Here is a 15733-nt window from a genome sequence, read left to right on the forward strand (position 1 = left end):
CTGAACCACATAGCCAGCTTTTACTGATTACTGATGTACTCTGTATAAAACAGAAGCAGAGGAACATCGCTTGCATTTCACCCGGTAAACTCAAATCATGCAAGTATTTGCACAACACACCTCCTTATTTTCATTTCCTCCAGTATTCAGTCTTGCATTTCCACTCATGCAACTGTTTAATGTAGTGTTCATTAATTTGTTCAAACAGATTTGATAAAATTACTGCAATATGTGGATTAAAAGATATACATTAGATTGTCTAGCAAAAGGATTAAGAAATTTACATTGAACACTTTACAATATTTGTCTTCCTTCTGATGTTCTTTTCCTCTGCAACTGTGGGTTTAATTTAATAATGTCAGTTCTGTAAGACATAAACCAAGAAGAAATGTGATGTGTGAGTATATCAACGCCTGTCTTGTCTCATGTAATTTGTTGCATATGAGGTAAACAGCACACTTATGTCTCACTGAAGTATATTCTTTGTGCATCCGTCCGTACTTTAATCTTTTCCATCAAATGATTTGAGATTTTCTTATTTGAATATTTACGGACTATTAATATAACTGATTCCCTATTCATTTATTTATTTGAATGCATAAAATATGCATATTTAATGCGCATTTACATATGCACGCTAACATCGTTTATATATAATAATAATAATAATAATTTCAAAGCTATTTGCAACCTTTTCCCCTTCAAATTCATTGCAAAAGCTTATTTTTAAAAGAAATAGTGCATGCAATATTGCATTGTTTTATTTGCATTAAAGCGGTACAGACAAGCAAGCAGCGTACCAGTCTATCAGGCGCTGTGTTTGTGCGCGTGTATGTGTGTGTGTGTGTGTGTGTGTGACAGCGGCTCGCGATGTCCACGCTCTCCACCACTGTTCTGGTGATCCGATAGTTGTGAAAAGCCACCACTAGTCGCCCCCAGTGCTCTTGCAGTTTCCAATTTTCTTTCCCACTGTAGACTTAACGTCACGTCCGCACTTGAACTTGAATTTTATCCCATTGTACGGAGGCAGCCCTCGCCACAGAGACACAGAGAGCTCCCGGAGAAGCAGGACTCCGCCATCTTCACAGAGGGAGAAAAGGGAGGAAAAAAAGCTCCATACATTTGGAAAGTGTAGGAGGTGGCAAGCCCATGTCCCTGGTCTCAAGTGCGCAAAGCCGAATTGGGGAGCAAGTGCAAAGAGTTGAAGAGAGTGCAAAGTAGCCGGACATCACATGCACTTAGAGCCCAGGAGAGAAGAAGAACTGTCCAGTGCTTGCCACACGCAAGTGCCAACTCAAGGAGAAATTGGATTCGTTTCATCCAGTCAAATAAGTAATGACCACTTTTATTTTTTAGAATTATTTTGACTCAGAGAAAAAAAAAAATCTAATTGCCTTTGACAAATCCACAAGGCGCAGACCGGACGATAAGAGAGCCACCAGAGGGTCCAACCTATCCAAACGCACCTGGCATCACGTTCTGAGACATTTCCAGTGGTTTCTTCACAACTGTCAATCGTCAAGGATATTTTCGGACAGATCGCGCTCGGCATACAGCTGAAGTCCATGTGTGTGTCGCTGAGATACTGAGCGTCTGCGCGTCTCTGGTCATCTGGAGAGCCGGAGCGCAAAGACACTTTCGCTTCTCTCACATTCACGGGACCCCTATCTGTATCCACGGCCCGGAGTTGTGGCACTTCTTTGGAAGTCCCAGGAAAAGTTAGTTACCAAGGGGGGAAAAACCCACGCCACGGACACGGAGGACAGAAGGCGCGAGCCGACTATTCCTTGTGCGGGTCTCTGGGCGATGCCAGTGTAAATGCCAGGGCAATGTCCCGTCGCAAGCAGGGAAACCCTCAGCACTTGTCGCAGAGAGAAATTATAACACGTAAGTGCATCTTTTATTTTGCTTATTTGTGTTTAAGAGGTTGTTCGGTCAAGTATCGCCATTTTTCAGCAATAGGTGTGACGATCTGTGTGTGAGAGTTTCTGTGGTGTTAGTGATGAACTGATTTCATTAAAATGCTATACATATATATTTTTTAATCTTTACAAATGCAATAAAACAGAAAGGTTAAATTCATTAAATTACTTGCTAAGATATTTATTGCTTCAGCTGTAAGAAAACAGTTATGTTAAGGTTATTGTGACTTCAAAGATTTAAAAAAGTGATTTGGCTGAAACTGAATTAAAAAAATAAAATAAAATAAACAACAATATCCTGGACGTTCTTAAAAATCAAATGTTTCATTTAGTCTGTATTGTTTAAGTTCTGTTGTTCAATTTTAATATCAGATAGTTTGGTTAATAAGCATAGTTAGCAGGCCAGGAGATCAGATTAAAAACTTCAAATTGCAGTGTTTAATCAAGCTCTCGCGAGGTTTGTGTAAAGTTAAGTTTAGTTTGGTTAAATTAAAGTGTAAGGTAAGTGAGGTGTATGTTATTTTAACATTTTAAAAGCATAATTTTAACAATAATGCTAATTTAGAGTGAATTGTTTTTCTTCTGCTTTCTCTACTTTAACCCATAGAAGATTTGGACCTGTATTAGGCTATAGTTGGTTATTCAAATAATATTTCAATACATATTTTTTTAGCTCTTTAATTTATTAATTCATTTATTTTTATAATTATTTTGTTACTTTCAAAAAGTGGCAAGCTTGAGTTGTAGGCCTGTCTTTTCAAATCCTAATGCAATGCACCTTTATGAATCATGTTTCATGTATCATGTAAACAAGTCTTTTGCACATTTGTACAATATATTTGTAGTAGTTTTGAAGGTAAGCAGCTACCTGTAACCACCCAGCACAGGAATGGTTTAAGGTTTTTACTTTTGCAGCACATGCTGCACGGATGGAGTTTTTTTTTTTTTTTTTTTTTGGATTTTGTTAAATTGATTGTAATTATCCTTTTTTCAATCTAAGATGTGCACATTAATGAAATGAGGTGCTAGTGCAAGGAGAAAAATATTTAAATTAAATTCATTTGACATCTTAATGTCAAATTAGTTGATACAAAGGTCAAGCATGTTTTACTTTAGTAGGTTTACTTCACTGTAAAACTAAATAAGAAAACTTTTTGGCTTCTTACACTACTCATCTTTTTATACTATGCCTTTATTTTTGTTGAGAAAACTTAACTTTGCTATATCAGTATGTGTGTACAAAGAAACAAAGCAGGCATAGGTCTGATACTGTTTCTCACACTTAGCTTTGCCCCCGAGTCAAGGTTGTGACTGTAAAGCGTAGGTAATGTGAGGCAGACACTGATATCGAGAGACTTTTCCTGACAAAGTTATATTCTATTGCTTGATATAATTTCCCTTTTAGATTTTTCCTTGAGAGAATTTTACATCATTTGCAGTAAAAAAGTCCTGCAGTTTATTTTAAAACATTGTATTTTTCCTAGAGTGCATTTTTCCTTTTACAGTTAAAAAAAATCTAATCCCTTAAAAGAAAATGAAATCTGTCCAGAGTTTAGTTTCATATTCATGCTTAAGTGTAGTCTACAGAAACTAGATAATTCATAGCAGAGCCTTGTGATGTAATACCACCCAAATCTGTTTTGTGTTGCAGGGTTAGGGCCATGAATGCTGTGCATACAGTATATACATTTACACACTCACCATTATTTTGTTAATAGCTTAATCTGTTACTGTACATACACATAGATATGCGGTTGCATTGTAAACATTTAGCATGCCTTTGCATTGTGTGTTTGAATTTGCTGTTGAGTTTACAAATATGACTTACAACTTACAATTATAACTATGACTCATGACCAAATTAGAATGGAAATGCTTTTAATGCACATTATCTGGCTTGCATTGCATGTAGCTAGCTTTGCCGTAGGGCATGCACGGTTCTTTTTGTATGTCGTCTGCATATGCGATTATGTCAGTAATTTATATATATATATTTTTTTCCAATTTAATTGTGCACTAGCATGTGCATGTATGCAAACTGATTTTGTTTACTGCGAAATACCATTCATTCAGTATGTGTGTAAAACAATCATTCTGGTTTTGTAGAAAATGTCCCTTTCTGAATTTCTGTCGCTATAGTTATCACATGTCCCATCAGTCATTGCATGTACAATGGCTGAGGTTATTAATTTGGGCTTTAAATTTCAGAATGCTCCAGTTACACCAAGGAACTTTCCCTGAGTGCGCTCTCTCTCTCTCTCTCTCTCTCTCGGTCTCTCTCTCTCTCTCTGTCTCCCTCTCTGTCTCTCTCTCTCTCACACACACACACACACTCTCTCTCACACACACACACACACACATACGGACACAAATGCAGACGTGCAGAGAGTAAAGTAGACACCGGTTTAGGCATCAAGCTTTTGTATATATTTTTTTACATGCACACAGTAAGAGAGAGAGAGAGGGGGGGGGGGGGGTGGTGGTGGCCGACTTTCTCCTTCTTAGAAACTAGAGATTGAAAGGTGTTCATTGCATCACCGGTGACTGAATATATAGCGCTTCAGAGAGGTTCCTCAAACGAATTATAATTTAGTGGGTTTTATGCAGAGGCCATGTAGGCCAGGTGCTAGCAGATAATCATCTGAGCTTAGGGGTGCATCTTTCCTCGTAGTTTAGAATTCTCCTCACATGCTGATTGTGGCTATGATTTTGATGTAACGAGTGTTTTTGTTTGTGGTAGGCAGCGGATGAACTCTTAATGCATGCTGGTGTTATGTATGTATGTGTGTGTGTGTGTGTGTGTGTGCAAATGTGCAAGCTCAAAGACCCTTGTTCACTATTATTCCATTTGATATGTGGCTGATTATGTGAAATAGCTTCTTTGTAGAACAGGAAAATGTGGATGACAGTTAACATATCTTTTTTTTTTCTCTGTAATAGTTAAATTGCCAAATTTTGCTTTAAATGTTAAGGTCAAAAGCAGTGTGGTCCCAACCTCAGAGTTAAATTTTTGACGGCATATTTGGAGCTGTAAACAAGGGTGTGTGTGTGTGCATGTCTGCTCGTCAGCATGTCTTTCTGTGGTATTTAGCTTTTGTTTACCACCGTGTCTTAGCTGGATTAGCCTCAAGTTAGTGAGCAATTTTTGTCTGCTCAAGTGTGTGTAGTTTATGTCCACAGTAATTTATGTGTTCTCGGCGTGAGCGATCTGCGAACTTTGCAGTGCTGTACATCAGTAGTTTTAATGGTTTGGCAGGCTGTGGTTGTGTGCTACATTATGCCACTCAAACGCATATTCTATAAACCCAGTGGTTTATTAGTTCTGTGTGAAATGCAACCAGTTGCAGTGTTTAGCGCATTTTTGCATTTTCATTACATGTTGGGATTTTCGTTATATGCTATTGACTGAAGTGTATTTTAATTATGAATATCACATGCCTTCCAAACCCTTAACATTCTTTATGTTACTATAATTTGCAGACATATTTCTAAATGTTTGCATTCATCTAAGTGTCCATGTGAATGTGTCATTATATTGTCCGAATTTAAATGTGATTTTTGACACCTGTTCAGTTTTCATGTCACTGCACAGAGTGTTTTATAATGTAGCGCTTTCAAACAAACCTGAAAGTGAGGTAACAGATGTCATCGTCAAATGAAGGAAATCAGATTACAGCGAGAAGGCAATTTTTCTCTGGTGAGCTGCGGAATTATAAAGTTGTAGCATACATTTTCAGCTCTTGCTTAAGATGCATGTTTCACATTAGACCTGCCAGCAAAGGAAACCGTTTTTATCGGAACTTTGCTTTGAATGCATTTAGGACACACGTTTTTATCAATGTCATCACGAATGAAAGATTTTACTTTTATGATAATAGCTTGCATTAAAACACAATTATACTTGTTTTGATATAAACAATAACATATTTGAAAAAAAATATTAATTCAAGATAGCACTGTGAGTTTGGATACAGACACAGGTGTTAATACAAGGGAGCTGTGCAGCTGTCTTTCCCATTTTTATTCTTTGATTTATTAATTTAATTTATTTCTATTTTAGTAGAAGGTTTGCTTATTTATGTATGAAATAGGCAGGGCATTATTTAGAATTAAACAAGGCATATTTTAAGTCAAACTAAACTGAAAATATATTTAAGCCTGCTATTAAAATGCTTATTTTATTTATTTCTGTTACAGTTCGGGGAATCAGATGTCCTTGTTCTTATTACATTTTCTCTGTGTGCTGAATTGGGCCATGTTACATTTGAGTGCAGAGTGTGCTGGCCATGACCTGCTAGGGGGAGCTCTAAGGCTGCCAGAGGGGGTGGAAGGCAGTTCTGAAATGTGTAAAAACATATTTCATAAATGTACTTAAATGGGTAAGTTGAGTGAAATAGGGGACTGTGGCTTCCGGCGACTCTGCATAGATGTTTCAAGCGATACTGCCATTAACACACATGCTCAGATGCAAACTGTCAACGCCTCACAGCAGCAGCTGGTTTTACAACATGAAGGCTCTGTCATTCTCTCTCCTTTTTTTTTTTTTACATTTTTTTTTACTTTGTCTTTAGCACTCAAGAACTTATTAAATTATTTCCTGTGAGAGCTGGATTGCTTCATGGTGCTCATTTAGATGTGCAATAAGTATTTGATAGGTGTAGCTTTAAATATAGATAGGACATCAAGTGTGACACCAAAACAAACAAATTTAGGTTGAACGTCACCTTGTTCGTTTTGCCAAGTGTGCTTAAAAAGTGAATGATGAAGTGGCTCTGGAACTTGTGGGCCCTTCTGACTGAGGACCTATTGTTTTTGCCATCTAAATAAATAAATTTGAGTCTGTGATATAAAAAAAAATGGTGGGCTCTACAGAGCTTACACTCTCCCCATAACAATGGGCAAAATGTCTGCCTGGCACGTTTGATTAATATGCTTGCATATTCTCTCTTCCTTTCAGTTTCAGGTGGCTTTTGTTTGCGCCACGAGCGGGAGAGTAACAGAGCTACAGAAAGCTGTCTCTGATTAAATGTACAGAAGTCTGTGCCTGTCTGTCAGTATGAATGCATCAAGGCGGCTGAATCCTTTGGACGGCATCAAAAGTGGGCATAGTTTTCCATGGCTTGATTTATGAGGCAAAGACACTCATAATAGCGGCTTGAGTGTTTGACGTCCCACAGCTGGCTGAGTTCTGACCGGCTCTGAGCATTGAAACGCTCTGCTTCCTGTGCGTCAGATGAGCGTGTTGTGTGGGAGTGTGTTACTAGCTCCATGATTGTGATATACATGTCTTTTTGGTGCTATTTCATTAGAAACAAAACCTTTGCAGGGTAAAAAAAAAAAAAAAAAAAAAGATGCTAAGCTTCCGGTGATATTTAGTCATTTCAGCTACCCATAATTCCTTTCCTTGTGAAAATATTAGGTAATATCTCCCTGATGAGATAAATGGTTAGCGATGCTAAGATGGGCTCCCAGTGGACATCATCATGTTAATCTCTTTTTACCTGCAAGACGACTCATTTTCTATTTCCCTCCCTTTTTTAATTAAACAATGGCCTAGCGCCACCACAGTGGCCGAGGATCACGCTTTTAAAGCTCCGCCGCCGCTGCTGTGTGCCACGATGATCCCTGTTCTCTTCTTGTTAACAGCTTCATTTGCACAAGCGCCATGCTTTACGCTCACACATGCACACCGCCGCCACTGAGCACGCATTTAGTAGTGGGTTTTAAAACCTTTGCATCTGCACAGAAGCGCTCAGCTAAATACAACACGGCGCTTTGCTTTTTATTTCACACTATTTGCAAAGGCCTGCAGGCTAACAGAGCTCAAACATGATGGTGTCCCTTGTGGAAGATTGTTTTATGTCATATTTTTAGCTAAACAAACAGGTCACAGATAAGTTTTTAACTAAGAGAAAACCGGAAAAAACTAGAGGCTTAGCACAAGGCAGAGGTTTCCGTTTTGAGGGTCAATGCGTTTGACTGTGGGTTACAGATTAATGACAGACTAATTAATTCCTGATAGATTCCTGTAAGTGCTGTTGCTACATGTGCATGAGTTACACAGGCCTTTTGCGAATGTGAAATGACTAAAAAGACGGCTGTTGTTAACTTGCTACCTCTTTGCCAACCTGTTTGTGTGTTTGTTTGTTTGTTTGCATGCCGTCTGAGTGGAAAGCTCAACCCAAATCCAGCCTGTGCTACTCAGCTAGCCTGCATCTGTGTTTTGTACTTGGGTAGCGGGCGGCTCAGGGTGGGTTTTTCAAAATCGGAGTTTGTGGGGTGGTGAGATTTGTGTACGTAGCAGCGTGACTAGCGAAGCCCCCACCCACTGCTTCTGCTCTTGTGCGGCTCGGTTTGATGGGAAACAGGAAAATAACGCACAAACAGTAAAGCAGAGCTTTTATTGTTTGATTAGACTGGCTTTCATTTTCAGCACGCTCTCCCCTCCGCACACACAGTTATATGAATGGCTTTAATTGGCGCTTGGTAAATCTTTATATCTGGACAGCATTATAAAGTCTCTCAAGATTTAAATAGGAAAATTTATGGACCCAGTAAAAAAAAAATAATGTGTGTGTTGTCTAATTAGGCCCTAACAGTTGCAATGGCTAAAAGACCCTCCAAAACCTTTTTGACTCTGACTTTTCTTTCTGGTATCACTACGGAAAATCTCAACCGTTCACCTTTGAGCCAAATAGCGTTGAGCGTTAATGGTGGGGTTTGCAGGGTGACAGTCCGAGGATGAAAGGTTTGTTAACGCGGGGCTGCTGAAGCGCTGTTACGTCACTCGCAGACCTTTGTGTGTTTTTGGAGGGAAAGACAGACTGTACCATGATCAGCCAAATACCTGTCAACAGCAATTTGGTTCCTCACAAACAAAAAGACTCTGTTAAGAATGAGTCAGAGGGCCCCTGAACAATGGTGCGTAAATCCAGAATGGAAAAGGATAAATCCAAAACTGTGTTAAGACATGCCTTGTGGTGCATTCGTTTTTGGAAGCCAAGTCTTTTTTTAGTTTTATGTTTTACTAAAGTCCCATTTAGACTTCACTCTGAGTCATATACATGTAGATTTCTTAGGTTAATGAGGCTTATTTTGAACATTACCATGTTTTACTGATTTCAGGATGTTATGGTAGCATGTGCATGAAAAATAACATCTATTTTTTGCCCTTTTTTCAATGTAGCATTTCAGTCGAGATTTCATTTCATATAATCATTTTTTAGCGAGCTATAAATATTATTCAGGCTTACTTACTTCCCCTGTCCCTCACTGTCTTTCTCTCTGGCTGCCAGAGAGTGCTTGATAAAGACAAATAACATTTGACATTTTGGTGGCCCTGATAGAATTATATGGAGTATTTGTTGAGGGATCAGAGGAAATCATGAGCTGTAATGTTACCTTGGTGACAGCATTGTTATCGCTGGTGGATGAGAGTGTGTGTGAGAGTGTGAGTGTGTGTGACTGTGAGGAATTGCAGACTCTCACCTGTTTGCCTAGAGCAGGAAACGTACACCATCGGATCGGGCCTGCGTAGTTCAATCTCATACCTTCCAGAGAGTTATTTAAATGAAAAGATCTCCTAAAAATGAAAATTCTGTAATGTATTTATCATCTAGTCTTTCCAAACCTGTATGACTTTCTTTTTTCCTGTGGAAAGCAAAAAGTAGACATTTGGAAGAATGTCTGAGCTGTTATTTTCCATAGAAACACCATGAAAGTTGTCCATGTATTCAGTCGTCTACTGAATTTAAGTCATTAATCACTGAAATTTTGCTTTACAATCACAGTTCTCTCGTATTCTCTCTCCCTCTCTCTCGTATCCTCTCTCTCTCTCTCTCTCTATGTATATATATATGTATATGTATATATATATGTATATGTATATATATATATATATATATATATATATATATATATATATATATATATATATATATATATATATATATATATATATATATATATATATAAATATGTATGTATTTATGTGTGTGTGTCTCTCTCTCTCTCTCTCTCTCTCTCTCTCTCTCTATATATATATATATATATATATATATATATATATAAAAGATATATATTTAAAGATGCTTAAATGGAAAAACTTCATAAGGGTTTTAAATGACAAGAGATTGAATAATAAACATCTTAAAATGTTTAACTCACGTAAGGATAAGTTAAGACTTTATGGGAAAGTCTAAGACTCTGCGTATGTTTACATGATTACAGCACCTGGTTTGTGTGTGTATGTGTGTATGTGTGTACGGGGGTCCCTTCTTTTGAAGTGCGTACTAGTGGCATTGCTTGCAAGCAGCGTGTTTCCTGTGGTTGGCACAGACAGAGCAAAGAAGGGGACAGAGGGAAAGAGAAAATTTCAGCTGTGCACATTTTTTTTTACCACTCTGGGTTTTTTTCTACAAGCTGTCACTTTGATTCAGGTCTGTGCTAGACCTATGACACATTAAACTAACGCTTTCCACTAGCGCACCTCAAATTCTCTCCCAGGCTATAGAGAGGCTGCAATCTCACAGTTACCTCCTGTTACGCAGTTTAAGAGCTAATAACGGCTTATAACTTATTTTTTTTTATTTTATTGTACAACTTATTACCTGTTTGCTGAATTATAGCTGTTTATCTATTACAAATGTCAAAGTATGCTCTGTGTTTCATGTTGTCTTTAATACATCTTCCTGTAGTAGTGTTTGTTTGTGTATTTGTGTGTGTGTGTGTGTGTGTGTGTGTGTGTTTGTGCATGTCTGCGCGCACGCGTCTCTGCTGGTGCAGCTTCCCAGGATGCACAAATGCGTGACATAAAAACATGCACGCATATTGCTCATGTAAACGGCTGCAAGCAATCTTCATTTATTGGTCCAATTGCATATGATTTTTTTTTTTTTGCATGTGCTCACAGGTGCAAGTACAGTTACAGATATATGTAAAACAGTTTTTGTTCCCCAGAGATAATTATTTACAGAGTCCTCACATTTAAAATTATTTAAAGAATAATTTAATTTTAAGCATAACATTTAAAATAAAGGGACATTATTATGTAAAATGACATTTTCTCACAAAAGCTTCTCACTTCAAAAATAAAAATAATTAAATAATTAAAAAGTGTGTGTGTGTGTGTGTGTCTGTGATTCAAAATAAATAAATATTAAAATGTAAATAACAAAATTATTTATTAATATTAAGTACCTACAATGTAGCCACAGACTTTTTTATGCAGTGTATTGCATAGGTTGTTGAGTCTCTGTGCAGGCCTTTCTCTTTATTTACATTCAGACTAATGCACAGATGGCCTTATATTGCCTGAAGGGGGTGTGTGCTCCTATATGTTTTAGTTGGGGTATATATATATATATATATATATATATATATATATATATATTATTTGCAAAGCTTTATTCAATTGAAATGCATTCTCAATGTGATTGCAAAGTCTTTAGATGCTGTTGTTTAACAGGATGCACATCCAAAGTTGCTCTAATGTAGTACGTATCGTCTGAAATAAAGATAAGAGGGGTTTTAGTGGTTTCGTTTTCAAAGCTGCATTCTGAGCTTGACATTAAAAATCTGCATTCATAATTTGGACCGTTGACAAATTGCAGATGGATGTGCAGACTGCTTGTAATTTATCATCGAAAATTAGTGGTTAGCCGGTTCCTCTGGGAGATGTAAACAGGACTACCTGTGTTGTGTGAGCAGTGTGGTCTGTTCCTCCATCTTTGTCACTATCGCCGGCTGCCTCTTCTCATTGCATTTCTCAAAGAGGCTTTTAGACCTGATATTGATAAAAAGCATGTAAAATGCACAGGCCAAGCTTTAATTAATTTTCATTTGTGCTTCCATGGGTTGTTCAACAGGGTAGTTGTTTCTTTAAAAACATCCCACATTTGTCCTTTAGGCTCTGACAATTTGAGAATTCCTCCCTTCATTCTCCTTCCAGATTTATGTGCACTTCAAAAATCCACACCTGCTCAGTGTGTGGCTCTAAGTGTTGCTATGGTAGTGTTTTTCTTCTTTTTTTTTCCTGTTTTCACCCAAATCATGCAGCGTGTTGAGTAGAAAGAGCATGAAAGCAGTGACAGGAAGCTGAAGAGTTTAAAGTGGCATTCAGAGAGGTGTTTTGTCTAGATTTTATGATTAGTATGGCGCAAGGATAAGCTGTCAAATGTAACATCAACAGAGCTGTCTGTCAGGGGGTCCCGAGGGGGCTTTGTCAAGGGCCTCTACTGTCTTTGATATAAGTCCTCTTGTACTCTGCGTTGGGCTACAAAGGGCCGATTGTGGCCGCGTGCTGAAAGGTGAAGCTGTAATTTCAAAATGGAGGCAGAGGGACGGAGGTTGTCCAGCATACTCTGTGGTTTGAGGACCCGCTGCTCCGCGCTGTTTATCTAGGTGACAGAATCAACCAGAAGATCTTTCAGGGCCTCTTCTCTCATGGCTGTGCAAATATCTCTTACAGCCAAAAGCGGAGCCCTCCCTCCTTGCTTCTTGCTTTTTTTTCTTTCTTCTCTCTTCAGACTTTCTGTTTTCAGGTCTGGCAGTCTCATTCTCAAATTCACAAGTACTGTACTGTATATTAATAACAGAGCCTTGCTGTTGGGTCTCGGCCTTAAATATGGATGTTTATCAAGAGTTGGGTGGTTTTAAAGACAGGACACGCCGAACTAGAGCGAGGCGCCTCGTGTGTGGCCGCTGAGATGATTAAATTTAAGTCTGCCTTTATTTTCTGCTCTCGAAGTTTAGTGGGACTGTCATGGGATGTAGGTGAACGCTTAAACGGGCCCCAACATTCATTTCCTTTATTTTAACAAGCTGCCAAATAACTAAATGCTAAATGACCTGACCCTGAACTCTTAGAAAATGTGTGATTATATCTCAAATTCCATGTCATTTTTATTTTATTTCAATTTCCCTCACTGATATATGATTATTTTTAATTTTTTTGTTAGTGTGTGAAGGCGGTTAGGGATGCATGGCTAGAATAAAGTGGCAAATTATGAGTTAAAGATGAATCTACATTTGTTAATGCATTTAATTTGCATAAAGTGATTAGTGTATTTCTGAGTGAAACCGAATATTAAGCAGGAAATAATTTAGAGTGAGACTTGATTTTATTTATAAGGTTTTGATTGGATCGTGAGGGTGTATTATATTATGCTATGTTAATTTTTGACCCATTTAATTTGCAGGAAGTGATGTATTTCAGAGTAAAACTGAAACAAAAAATATTAATTTTAATGTTGTTAAATAATAATTTTACTCATTCGAGTCTAGAATTGTATTGAATTGTAATGAATCTAAATGCATGAAGTGATATATTTCAGAGTTAAACAGTATATTATGTGGAAATTATTTTAAGGCGGAACTTCACTTTAATTATCAGGATTGTGAAATCTAGTAAATCGGGTTATGACATTATTCTGTGCTATTATTGGACAATATTTTTCCTTGCCCACATGGTCTTGGTTATATCAGCAGAAAGAAAACTCATTTCAGAAGCAGAGTAAGTTATTAATTTAAATCATTTTTTTTTATTTGTTTAGACTAATATGCACTGTTTATTTGGGCACAGATTGAGCATTTATTAAGAATTTCCTATTATCTAAAAATTCTTCTTTCTTTCGCTTTCCCCTATAGCGGAAGCTGAGCATGTGGATGCGAGACTGTCCGTGGCTGATCTCCACTCTCACCCTCACCCGCTGCTGGATCCCAGCATGCCTGGGCCTCTCCCTCCGGGCCTGGCCGACCACGACCTCCTAACCTGTGGCCAGTGCCAACTAACCTTCCCACTGGGGGACATTCTGCTCTTCATCGAGCACAAGAAAAAGCAATGTCAGGGTTTGACAACCGGCCACAGCTGCTACGACAAGATGATGGACCGCAATAGCCCCTCGCCGCCCCGTGCAGAGCTGAGGAAAGTGGTGGAACCGGTCGAAATTGGAATCCAGGTGACACCTGAAGAGGAGGATGAGAGACTGTTGACACCCCCAAAAGGAATTTGCCCCAAGCAAGAAAGCGGCCTGGCAGGTAGGTCAAACTCTCTCCAGAAAAGTTTTGAGCAGGCGTACAAAGCTGACGCTAATGAACTCACACGTTCTCTCATGCTAGACTGTTTTCAAATACTGATGTGCGCAAATGTACACTTACAGCCTGCAGAGTTGCAGACAAAGGGAGACATGCTTTAATTTACCTCGGTAGGACTCTGGGCGTCCTGTAGTGATTGTGATACCGCTCATCTGCAAGCCTCAAGAGAGATTGTTTTTCCTTCAGCTGATTTCATTAGGGGAGCCTACGCCGTGCAAAGTGAAACATCACATTACTGACTCAAAGCCCTAAAACCCCCTGAAGGACTCTGGTAGTTGAAACAAATTGTGCAAGACGTGACAGAGAACTCACCCTACTTTCATGGAAAAATCCAGCCTGAGCCATCTGCTTAAAAGGTGAAAAGCTCATTAAAATTCAAATGCTTAAAAGAGAGAGAGAGAGAGAGAGGGATAGAAAGAAAGAAATAGAGTAGGATTAAAAGAGTGAGTTTCCTATTGAATTGGGGTAAAGAGGCAGTTTAGTTTAGTCCAGCTGTAGGGAGAGAACTCTCGCAGTTATCTTACAAAACAGTGCAGTCAAGTCCTTCACAAAGAACCCGGAGGGATCTGGGGAAATGGGTCTCATAAAATAATATTCTAGGTTGGACAAAGTTACCGGGGGAAATGCAGGGGAGCGGATTATGACACTGCCTCGGTTTTTAATAACGTCGTTTTTTTAATGCCTCGCAATCCTTATTTGCGAAAGTTACCCGCGGCATCGGAGACAATTTATTCCGTGCCACCACAAAGCCTCGTGTATTTAAATGTCTGTAATAATGAGGCCGCTGCTAAATTACTCAGTACCTCACATGATGCAGGCAGACTTCACTCCCAGACTGACTTACTGGGAGGCTTACACCGAGAGAGTGTTGGCGTCAGTTGTGAAATATGATGCAAGCGTCAACACAGTTACGTGTAAACTGTTCCAATATAGTTCGTCGTTGATGTTTCCTTTTCAAAGATTGACTGTTAGACGTGTGCTTTGCTAACCACATACACCAAAAACTTTAGGTCAGTGTTCGTTTTAGTGCACCAGTGTATATATATATATATATATATATATATATATATGTATGTATGTATGTGTATGTATGTATATATGTATGTATGTATGTATGTATGTATGTATGTGATAGAATCAGATTGTCCAATTAATGTTATTTCAGTCAATATCAGAAAATTACTAAATCTCTTTATTTTGATCCACATTTGTAGATTTGGTCTCATTTAAACGTCAGAATTTGAAAAATGGCATTTTAAAGATGAACATTTACCTTTGTAAATCATATTGCAGTTAGCAAGAGTAAATTTTACACCTTTCATTAATTCAGGACTGGAGAAGGAGACAGTTCACATAGAAGAATACAACGGCAGATGAAACATCCTCTGAAAGTGATTAAGACGCTTGAATGTCAGCTTGAGCATGCGGCTAAACACTCACACGCTGCCTTGTATTCATAATTGCCTCCCAGCAGGTTAAAGTATTCTTTTATGCTAAACCTTTCCTGTTCCATTTGTTCTCGACGTGAAACCGAAAATGACACGCAAAAAAACATTCAGCCACTCCGCCTTGAAAATAGCAGTGGTACTCTTGCCTAGCAAAGCACAGATCATTTTTCATGAATTAGTTTTTTTCTTCTTCTATAATATATCCATCTGCCAGCTTCAAGTGGAGAAATGAGAGAAAGCATGAGAATGCGGGAGAGAGTGAGAGAGATG

At 38.3% G+C, this 15733-nt stretch overlaps 1 protein-coding gene across 3 annotated transcripts in view; it reads left to right on the forward strand.

The window, feature by feature from the left end:
• Positions 1–27: 27 nt before the first annotated feature.
• The window catches only part of LOC113094542 (B-cell lymphoma/leukemia 11B-like), a 50787-nt gene continuing 35081 nt past the window's right edge, over positions 28–15733 (forward strand). For 2 of the 3 annotated variants that reach the window (XM_026260121.1, XM_026260118.1), the window contains exons 1-2: positions 28–1887; positions 13569–13958. In XM_026260121.1, the coding sequence (XP_026115906.1) occupies positions 1830–1887; positions 13569–13958 (448 nt within the window). In that variant the 5' untranslated portion in view covers positions 28–1829. The remainder of the gene's footprint in view (positions 1888–13568; positions 13959–15733) is intronic. The other variant, XM_026260119.1, reaches the window with a different exon arrangement.

This window comes from Carassius auratus, unplaced genomic scaffold (assembly GCF_003368295.1).
Source record: "Carassius auratus strain Wakin unplaced genomic scaffold, ASM336829v1 scaf_tig00215406, whole genome shotgun sequence".
NCBI classification, from domain to species: Eukaryota; Metazoa; Chordata; class Actinopteri; order Cypriniformes; family Cyprinidae; genus Carassius; species Carassius auratus.